We start from the raw sequence: 10,735 nt of genomic DNA, 5'->3' as shown, positions 1-10,735 counted from the left end.
ATATTAATAAAATATAATTAATGAGATATGGAGAGTAAAGCTTGGGATAATATATTAATAAAATATAATTAGTGAGATATATAATATATTGTTGATGAGTTATTTAAGGTGTTACTGTATAGTCCATACCCAGGCTGCGGCTGACCGCTCTCAGTGCCTGCAGCACATTCTCCATCTGCTGAGAGTCCAGTTTCCCCGCCATGCTGGATCTAAACTTCCTTCCTTACCAGCCACTGGGCGCCGCCATATTGCTGTACGGACTACGCCCAGCTATCAGTTCAGCCCCGCTCGCCGTGATGTGGAACGCAATGGGCGCCGCCATGTTGTTGTACGAAATGTTCTCCTGTTATATATACAGCGGCAGGATGCGGGCTGTCATTCTCGCGGGTTACAGAAAGAGAGGCTGTGATTGGCTGCACGACTTCCGCCTCCTGTCTAGTACCACCCACCACAGCTGGAGAGTCGGCTCCCTGAGTAAGGACACCGGGAGGGAGGGCAGCAGGAGGGTGAGTGAGGGTCTGCAGCAGCAGCAGGAGGAGGAGGGTGAGTGAGGGTCTGCAGCAGCAGCAGCAGGAGGAGGGTGAGTGAGGGTCTGCAGCAGGAGGGTGAGTGAGGGTCTGCAGCAGCAGCAGGAGGGTGAGTGAGGGTCTGCAGCAGCAGGAGGAGGGTGAGTGAGGGTCTGCAGCAGCAGGAGGAGGGTGAGTGAGGGTCTGCAGCAGCAGGAGGAGGGTGAGTGAGGGTCTGCAGCAGGAGGAGGGTGAGTGAGGGTCTGCAGCAGGAGGAGGGTGAGTGAGGGTCTGCAGCAGGAGGAGGGTGAGTGAGGGTCTGCAGCAGGAGGAGGGTGAGTGAGGGTCTGCAGCAGGAGGAGGAGGAGGAGGGTGAGTGAGGGTCTGCAGCAGGAGGGTGAGTGAGGGTCTGCAGCAGGAGGGTGAGTGAGGGTCTGCAGCAGGAGGGTGAGTGAGGGTCTGCAGCAGGAGGGTGAGTGAGGGTCTGCAGCAGGAGGGTGAGTGAGGGTCTGCAGCAGGAGGGTGAGTGAGGGTCTGCAGCAGGAGGAGGAGGGTGAGTGAGGGTCTGCAGCAGGAGGAGGAGGGTGAGTGAGGGTCTGCAGCAGGAGGAGGAGGGTGAGTGAGGGTCTGCAGCAGTAGAAGGAGGGTGAGTGAGGGTCTGCAGCAGTAGGAGGAGGGTGAGTGAGGGTCTGCAGCAGTAGGAGGAGGGTGAGTGAGGGTCTGCAGCAGTAGGAGGAGGGTGAGTGAGGGTCTGCAGCAGTAGGAGGAGGGTGAGTGAGGGTCTGCAGCAGTAGGAGGAGGGTGAGTGAGGGTCTGCAGCAGTAGGAGGAGGGTGAGTGAGGGTCTGCAGCAGTAGGAGGAGGGTGAGTGAGGGTCTGCAGCAGTAGGAGGAGGGTGAGTGAGGGTCTGCAGCAGTAGGAGGAGGGTGAGTGAGGGTCTGCAGCAGTAGGAGGAGGGTGAGTGAGGGTCTGCAGCAGTAGGAGGAGGGTGAGTGAGGGTCTGCAGCAGTAGGAGGAGGGTGAGTGAGGGTCTGCAGCAGTAGGAGGAGGGTGAGTGAGGGTCTGCAGCAGTAGGAGGAGGGTGAGTGAGGGTCTGCAGCAGTAGGAGGAGGGTGAGTGAGGGTCTGCAGCAGTAGGAGGAGGGTGAGTGAGGGTCTGCAGCAGTAGGAGGAGGGTGAGTGAGGGTCTGCAGCAGTAGGAGGAGGGTGAGTGAGGGTCTGCAGCAGTAGGAGGAGGGTGAGTGAGGGTCTGCAGCAGTAGGAGGAGGGTGAGTGAGGGTCTGCAGCAGTAGGAGCAGGATGAGTGAGGGTCTGCAGCAGGAGGAGCAGGGTGAGTGAGGGTCTGCAGCAGCAGGAGGAGGAGGGTGAGTGAGGGTCTGCAGCAGGAGGAGGAGGGTGAGTGAGGGTCTGCAGCAGGAGGAGGGGGGTGAGTGAGGGTCTGCAGCAGGAGGAGGGGGGTGAGTGAGGGTCTGCAGCAGGAGGAGGGTGGTGAGTGAGGGTCTGCAGCAGGAGGAGGAGGGTGAGTGAGGGTCTGCAGCAGGAGGAGGAGGGTGAGTGAGGGTCTGCAGCAGGAGGAGGAGGGTGAGTGAGGGTCTGCAGCAGGAGGAGGAGGGTGAGTGAGGGTCTGCAGGAGGAGGGCAAGTGAGATGGCTGTATGATCATTTCTTTGTATTAGTCATTGCAGCTTGATAAAGGTGATAGGAGTGTGATGCTGGCTCTAGGGCTGGATGAGTATTATACTAACCGGAGGAGAGACTACAGTTGGCATCACTCCTCCAGTGGGTATCCTTGGCTGGAAGACCCGCTGACAGCCATGTTTATAGAAGTTATTATAGTTAGTATTAAAGGTATTGTTTGTGGGTTATTATTTTAATCAGTAGACATGATGGTGCCCATTTCCTTGACAGATATTGATGCTGAGAGAATCTCATTGCCCATTTTGTAATTTACAAATACATGTTTACATTTGGTTGCAGTTGCATCTAGATGCCCTGCTTAGGGCTATGGTGATAAGGCCTGGTATATTGAATTCAAATGTTCTATACTCTTGATTCATATAGGTAAAATGCAGACCTATAATGCCAACCACTAACCATCTATTAATGCCTTATTATAATTATCTGTAACGTGCCAACAAATTCCACAGCACTGCACATTAGGTGGACAAACAGACAACTATTTGCAAAAGACGCGTTGGATGCACAAGAACCGATGGTACAAAGGGCTCTGCTCAAATGAGATTACATTCTAGACTTTTCCCTTTAACCCGACCTTAAAGCGGCACTGGGGGGGGGGGTGACAAAAGATTCCCCCCCTTGGTCACTGAGGGCCCATACCCACTGCTCATGGATGGGGGCCACGGGGGAGACATAAGGTTCTGTTACTTTTGGCGTGGGGGGAGGGGGTAGACAATAGGTACTCCATTCTGTTGAATAACCTGTACTCGCAGGGCGTGGGTCGGGGGAGCATACTTTGCCTCCCCTGTTAATAATTTTAGGAGATGTCCCTCTATACTTAATTTGGTGGGTGGGGGGCTTTTTTTTTATCTTTAACAGTGAGCAGCCACTGGCTGTTTTCTAGACATGCCCCTACTCATGGCATAGCAAGTAAGGGCATTCGGGGGATTTTAATATCCTGAATGCTAATATGGGGGTCTTATTGACCTTCATAGAATGACAGGAGCATGTGGGGAGTTGGAAAGTGGCAGGGAGTAATGCTATTACAAGGAGAGATCTGCAAGCTGGTAGCTCCCTCCTTGTAATAAACTAAACAAATGAAGAGGTCTTCTTTCATGCGTTTGTAATTTATTCATTCATTCATCTTTCTTACAAATGCATTGACGAAATTCCCTTCCGATTTTCGGACAGTAGCGAATGCCCAAGTGTTTAACTGCGAGGGAATTTCATAGCGCTATCTAGTGTGGGAAGATGACGTGTCCCACACAAAGATCACGGCGCCCAGGACTTGGATACAGGCATAAAATAAAGTTTATTAAAGAGGTAAAATGGGGGTCCTAGTGGCATTTGATGGACAATAAAATGTATTGCAGTTGAGAGGGGGTAAACAAATGTTGAAAAAGCGGATGCGGCCATGACAGTGCCGCTTTAAAAGTAAACTATAGTGCCAGGAAAACAAAGTTGTTGTGTGTATTTATTTATTACTAGCACTATAGTGTCTTTTCCTCCATGGTGCAGAAGGGGTTAAAACCCAGTGTTCCTCTGTGCTGGCTTAGGCTCAGCCTCCACTCCTCCTTCGCGCTGATGTCAGGGACCTAACAGGCATTGGGTTGTGAGTGACGCTGGATGTCCTGATTCGTAGCGTTGCCTAATTACCCGGAAGCCCCTCTAGTCGCTGTGTGGTAGGTACCTGTAGGATACCTGTACCGCAATTTTTTTTTAGTTTCTTTTTAAATATCATAAAATGTCATCTATAGACTGGGGAAAAACTGATTTTAAAAGTTCTGTTTTTTGCTGTTGGTCAATGCCTCGGGAGACACTGAATGCAGAGTCAAGGGAGAGCAATGAAGACCTCCCACAGGATAGTGCATAGTGCATGGAGACTCCTCCCACAGGATAGTGCATGGAGACTCCTCCCACAGGATAGTGCATGGAGACTCCTCCCACAGGATAGTGCATGGAGACTCCTCCCACAGGATAGTGTATGGAGACTCCTCCCACAGGATAGTGTATGGAGACTCCTCCCACAGGATAGTGTATGGAGACTCCTCCCACAGGATAGTGCATAGTGTATGGAGACCCCTAGCTGGCACTGCTAGCCCTGGCTAGGGAGTATGGGAACGGAGTGATGTGACTCCGCTCCGCTAAGACACTGGCAACAAGCGCACCCGCGTCACTGAGTGTGGAGGATGTGTCCAAAAACAGGGCACGTAAAGACCGGTGGCGCAGAGGATGGCCTGGAGGTGGGTGTTACACATTGAGGAGCACCCACAAAGCGGCGCTGGCATATAGAGGTGAGTAATCTCTATTTTACATTAAAGGACCACTCTAGGCACCCAGACCACTTCAGCTTAATGAAGTGGTCTGGGTGCCAGGTCCTTCTAGGATTAACCCATTTTTTCCTAAACATAGCAGTTTCAGAGAAACTGCTATGTTTGTGAATGGGTTAAGCCTTCCCCTATTTCCTCTAGTGGCTGTCTCATTGACAGCCGCTAGAGGCGCTTGCGTGATTCTCACTGTGATTTTCACAGTGAGAGCACGCAAGCGTCCATAGGAAAGCATTATGAATGCTTTCCTATGTGACCGGCTGAATGCGCGCGCAGCTCGTGCCGCGCGTGCGCATTCAGCCGATGGGGAGGAGAAGAGGAGGATCGGAGGAGGAGAGCTCTCCGCCCACCGCTGGAAAAAGGTAAGTTTTAAACACTGTCCCCTTTCCAGAGCCCGGCGGGAGTGGGTCCCTGAGGGTGGGGGCACCCTTAGGGCACTCTAGTGCCAGGAAAACGAGTATGTTTTCCTGGCACTAGAGTGGTCCTTTAAATACATTGTGTATCTTAGTTATATGATGTATTCAATACATTTGGGGGCATTTAAAGCAAGTTTGCTTTTTCACTATAGATTCATTTTAAACTGGGAGGAGATTAGCGGGATCTTTATCCACATTGCTCCGAATTTATCAGTATCTCTTAACTTTAAAATCCAGCATGGCTTGCATTGCTCTCAGACTTTCAAAAATATGAAAATCTGGTTATGCAGGACTGTGGCTTACAATCTTATCTTTACATTCTGCTTCTCATATTATATAGAGACAAAGCAACAAATGCAAATATTTGTTCTTGTGTACAATTGTGAAGCTCAGTGTTTCTGTGTACTGTATACCAATGCAATAAATGTGTAAATAGAACGCTAGTACAAGAATGGCATTTTCACAACAAAACTGCAACTTTTTCTTGTTTGCTGCTGTCGCACTGTTTTGTTTTGCTTTTTTATCAATTCGTTAATATTATTTTTTTTAAATGATATATTTGGAAACAAGAGAACTTACCTGCGCTCTTCCCAAATCCCTATGCAATATTTAAATAAATTGAGGTTATTTAGTCTCTTCAATGGCCGTGAGAGTTTAGCCCGCATGCCACGTCAAGGCAAACCTCTCAGGTGGGTCCTACGCTAGCCTTTCACCTTGCTTCCTTGTGGTGTACTGTGTACCATGGTTTTTGCTGCCGCCCAGGAGTGCTGGGAGTTTGAGCGCAGGACTTTTTGTTTTGTTTTTTTTGTAGTTATATTTGGCAACCAGTTGCAACTGTATTACGATAATTTTTTTTCTCCAACACACTCTGACATCTGGACTTCTTATAGTTAAACCTTTGCGTCAAACAGGAGGGCATGATGAGCAGAACTGATTGTACCAATTTGTATTTTTTCTTTTAAGCATATGAACATTTTATCTTTACATTTTCTTATTCATTTTTTTCCCTTTCAACTGTAAGGTTTGGCTGTGTTTCTGAAACTGGACCATACAATGGGCATCTCTCAATCCCCCACAGAAACTGTACTAATTACAGGAGGAGGCGGATATTTTGGACACAGGTTGGTGCAGTGTCTGATTGCATAATTATGAAAATTTGTAATGGTAACCTGCTCTATGGGAACATTTAACTAATGATCAGAAGTGTGAGCTTTCTTGGTAGCTAGCAATTACAAGCAGTGTGCATGTGAACAAATATATGTAACTGCCATGCATCTTACAACTCATTTTGCCCTAGAGGTTTTTACATAATGAGATATATTTATTGTAACTTTATGGCCACAAATATACAATCCTTATTAAATTGCTCCAATAAAGCAATGATGACTATGGAAGTTCTAATGGAGAGATCTGATTCTAGAGAGTGGGCGATCTAACTTTTGAAAGAAGAGCTGTGATAGATTAAAGGGCAGGGGCACCTAAAAAGGGTTTGTGTCATTGCCATGCTGCAGGTGGGTACCTGATCTCTCATAAGCTTGCACACACAGCTGGAGGGTAGCTGTGCCAGGTCCTGGAAGGTAACTAAAGTTCACAAGCAACTCTAAGCATATTGCGTCTGCTCATAAGTAAAGAGCTGCTGAGGCATTCCTGAACCTGCTTTAACTTGTCACTGCCACGGGCACATTTGCTGCGCCTTTTGGGGTCTTTTGTTTTATTGCCCGATACCAGATAAAAACTAGTAAGGCAGGAGAGGGGTCCCTAATAGTGACTCTCTAAAGTTGTACTACAGCTGCCCCCTGTTATTTTTAGACTTTCTCAGTAGGCTTCATAAAAGAAAAATAAATCCATTAGTGCCTTTACGTGCTTATTTAAATTTCCCCAGTGGAGATTCTTTGGGGTTTTCATGCATTAGGGAAAATCTTCCTTATTCTCACAACCACATGCTATGTCCCATTACAATCCATTTATTAAACATCAAAGCCGGTTTGGTGCACGAACACCAGGTCACCAAACAGTCTTGTGGTGTACTATTAATGCAACTGTGTAAAAAAACACAAAAAAAACACACACTTTATGTTTGTCTTATTTTAGGTTGGGTTGCAAACTGCACCAGAAGGGAGTAAACGTCATCCTCTTTGATATTCAGAAGCCGGTCTTGTCTGTTCCTGAAGGAATTCGTTTTATCCAAGGAGATATCCGTTCCATCCCTGCCCTTGAAAATGCCTTAACAGATGTGAGCTGCGTATTCCATACTGCTTCCTATGGCATGTCAGGCCGCGAGCAACTCCAGACCCGTAAAATAGAAGAAATTAACGTAAACGGTACCAATAATTTAATTCAAGCCTGCATCAATAAAGGTGTTGGGAGGCTTGTTTATACTAGCACCTTCAATGTGGTATTTGGAGGCCAAGAGATTAATGACGGGGATGAGTCTCTGCCATACCTACCTCTCCATCTCCACCCTGATAACTATTCCCGCACAAAGTCAATTGCTGAAATGTTAGTGCTTAAAGCAAATGATAGTGAATCGAAAAATGGATATGGAAGTCTGAAAACCTGCGCACTGAGGTCTGCAGGCATCTATGGTCCTGGGGAACAAAGGCACCTCCCCAGGATCATCGGTTACCTTGAAACTGGCCGCTTCAAATATTTATACGGCGATCCCAAGAACCTTGTACAGTTTGTCCATGTAGATAATCTGGTTTTGTCCCATATTCTAGCTGCAAAAGCCCTCACACCTGAGAAAAACTATGTAGCAGCTGGTCAGCCGTACTTTATTTCAGATGGCACACCAATCAACAACTTTGAATTTTTCCGACCCTTTGTGGAGGGTCTAGGTTACAAATTCCCTACTATTCGTCTACCTCTCTTTCTTGTATACTTTATTGCCTTCATAACTGAGTGGGTTCACTTTCTTATTTCCCCCATCTATAACTTCCAACCTTTACTAACACGTACTGAGGTCTATAAAACTGGCGTCACTCACTACTTCAGCATTGAAAAAGCTAAGCGGGACTTGGCCTACGAACCTCAAGGATACAACATGCATGAGGTTGCTGAGTGGTTTAAATCTCATGGATATAGTAATCAAGCCAGGAAGGTTAAGAACAGGAGTTATATATGGGACATATTGTTTGTCCTGTTGTTTCTTTTGGTAATCCTTTCGTGGATCCCAAGAGTAGGGAGTGCAACCTACTAAACCCTAATTCAATTTTTTTACTTTTAGTTCTAAACTATTGTGTTTAGACCAGGGATCGACCGATTATCGGTCTGGCCAATATTCTGTACTTTCAGCAATATCGGTATCAGCCAATAAAGATACTGATAATGCAGACCAGGACCGCCATCAGGGTCCTGGGGGGGGGCCTAGCACACTCTTACTTACCTTCCCAGCAGCTCCCCTGTCTAACTCTCGCGAGTCCTGTGGCCGTCAGAGTGTTACCATGGTAACGCTCCGCGCTGCACACAGGCCGTGAGAGTTATACAGGGGAGCTGCTGGGAAGGTATGCAAGTGTGCTGGGCCCCCCAGGGAATGCCATATCCCCCTCCCTGGCCAGGTAAGAAGCAGGGAAGGGGGACTAAAACAATATATTTTGTGCATTTACCTTTTTATATATAAAAAAATAGCAAAAAAAAATAAACATGTTCAGTTAACAGTAGATGTGTGTAGAAATAGTTAATTTTTTAGAAATGGTATAAGTACAGAATATCGGTAAGTTATTGGCTGAAAGTTCACAGACTATCAGTATTGGCTCCAAAAAAAAAAACAATATCCGTCGATCCCTAGTTTAGACTTCTACAGTTAACCTCTAATAGGTGGGGAAATGTGGCCACACGTCCCCCCGTCCTGAGCTACATACTACCTCACATGAATGAAAGAAAAACTAAAATTCTGACCTCAAGGGTGCCATAAAACAATTGTCTTGCTCTTTTAACAGGGTCATCTTTCTTCTGTGTCCTTAATTTAGATACTATTGCAACCATTTTTAAAATAAAGACCTTGCTACCTCTTATCATGGCTGAACACTAATGCTTACTGTGTGTAATTCGGTATGGGAGATCTGCCTTTCAGACAAATGTAGCCGGTGTTTTTAAACTGTGTAGCATTAGCATTGAACAAGGCCGGGTCATGATTTCTAGTCCTACACCTAGCAACTCTCTAGCAAACTGGGTTCCAGACATTCTAGATTAAAGATTTGCTTGTCTTTTGTATTTCCAACTGTTGTAGGCTATGGGTAAAATGATGCAGACTTTGCATTGTGTGAAATGTTGTCCACGGCAGCTAGTGTGGCCAGAAGTCGTCAATCACTGCCACCACATGCAAAAGAGAGGCCGATTCTCTGTCCATATTGACCATAGCAATGTGAGCCATCCGGTTTTTGTTTTTTGGTATACTTAATACATATTTTGGTGTCTGTGTTCTTTTAACCTTTAAGTGATATTATTTTTTTTATTTTTTTGTTTAGAGTATGGTCCTCCATGTTGTATGTGCATTGCTTCATTGTGAAATGCTGCCTAGACACCAGGCATCGTGACCAATTCAACTTACTGTATTGGTCATGGTACTAGGATAACCCTTTAAACATAACGTTTTGTTGCAGTGTGGAGACCTTTTCCCCTCTGTAGCCCAATCCTGATGAACCCTCATCCGATCATATACTTTTTGTAGAGAAGCATGGTGGAACAATGACAAATTCATAGCAATCTTCATGAAGCACTAAATCTAGTTCTTATCTGTGTGTTTGACGTCCTCATGCTGTGCATGAAGACCTCAAAACATGAACTCCTTCAAATCCCGAAAGATCTGATGGCGAAAGAGCCTTTAATGGCTTTCGGCTAATAATGGTGTGTGGGTCAATGTTTACAACATTTTGTGACGCTGTACTGCTTTTAATTTATTGTTTTGGGTTGGTTTTTTTTTTTTTGTGTCTTTTAAAGTTTTACTGTTGGAGTTGATCTAATGGACTATTTTTGTCTGTTGGGTAATTCTATTTAATAATTTCATAACCTTGAAGTATTTTATAAAATGGTATAAGCTTTGTTATCTGGGACTGTCTCTATGTGAGCAACATATCTGTATTCTCTAAGCTCATGCAGAATTTGGCTGGATCTAACCAACTGAGGACCAACAAAGAACCAGGATTATTCCCAATATCCATGGCTTGGCCTAAACATATTCCTTTGAGTGCTTCCTTCTAGCATATCCTGGGATAAAACTGTAACTTTCTCGTGTACGTTCTTTCTTTCCTGGTTTGTTTTTACATTATTTGTACGAAATATTATGTGGTCTGTAATATGAATTGTCACTGGAAATAATTGTTTACAATAAGAAACTCGTTTTATTATTATTAAATCTAGTATTTCAAAATACAAAGAATGGCCAAATGTCTGTGTTGTGAAAATTCTAACTTAAAATGACCATTTTGTAAAAATGTTCTTGCCATCATGGCATAAATATGAAAAATAAACTGGATATTTCACATTGTCTCTATTAATGTAGTTGTTGTTATGATGAGACAGACTGGTTTGCTCTTTGGTTGGCCGGGATGGGCAGTGAGGGTCCTCTACTGCTGGTTGTGATTTCTGCAGAAGCTGGACACAGATCCCAATGGCCAATCATTTGACTGAGAATACCTGCTGACCAATCACAGGCAGTGATTTACATTCAGTGCGTAGAAATAAGCAGAAAATGGGACAGTCAACATTCCAGAATTTCTATTGAAAGCTGCACTTTACGTGAAATAAAGCAATTTTGCTTGCTGTTTTTAGGTGTTTGGGGTTGCTTTAACCTGCCCCTCTTTTCCCCACACCA

The 10,735-nt window shown here is 45.6% G+C and overlaps 1 protein-coding gene across 3 annotated transcripts; it reads left to right on the top strand.

Moving 5' to 3' along the window:
- The first annotated feature begins 397 nt into the window (after positions 1-397).
- Positions 398-8,482, top strand: SDR42E1 (short chain dehydrogenase/reductase family 42E, member 1). Of its 3 annotated transcripts, none has more exons than XM_063438823.1 (3): positions 398-474; positions 5,945-6,044; positions 7,015-8,482. In XM_063438823.1, the coding sequence occupies exons 2-3, from the start codon at positions 5,977-5,979 to the stop codon at positions 8,120-8,122; spliced, it is 1,176 nt and encodes a 391-aa protein (XP_063294893.1). In that variant the 5' UTR covers positions 398-474; positions 5,945-5,976; the 3' UTR covers positions 8,123-8,482. The 3 variants fall into 3 exon arrangements, with proteins under 3 accessions (XP_063294893.1, XP_063294894.1, XP_063294892.1); XM_063438824.1 differs by having other exon boundaries at positions 455-506; XM_063438822.1 differs by lacking the exon at positions 398-474 and adding an exon at positions 5,497-5,612.
- Positions 8,483-10,735: the final 2,253 nt, after the last annotated feature.

Source organism: Pelobates fuscus, chromosome 12, assembly GCF_036172605.1.
Source record: "Pelobates fuscus isolate aPelFus1 chromosome 12, aPelFus1.pri, whole genome shotgun sequence".
NCBI classification, from domain to species: domain Eukaryota; kingdom Metazoa; phylum Chordata; class Amphibia; order Anura; family Pelobatidae; genus Pelobates; species Pelobates fuscus.
The sequence above is the reverse complement of the archived record's forward strand: the minus strand, read 5'-3'. Positions and strand labels throughout refer to the sequence as shown.

What these genes read in the sequence shown, in the direction of transcription:
- SDR42E1 (XM_063438823.1), top strand. Translation starts at nt 5,977, where the DNA reads ATGGGCATCTCTCAATCCCCCACAGAAACTGTACTAATTACAGGAGGA. An exon ending in GGCGGATATTTTGGACACAG is followed by an intron (nt 6,045 to 7,014) that starts GTTGGTGCAGTG and finishes GTCTTATTTTAG; the next exon opens with GTTGGGTTGCAAACTGCACC.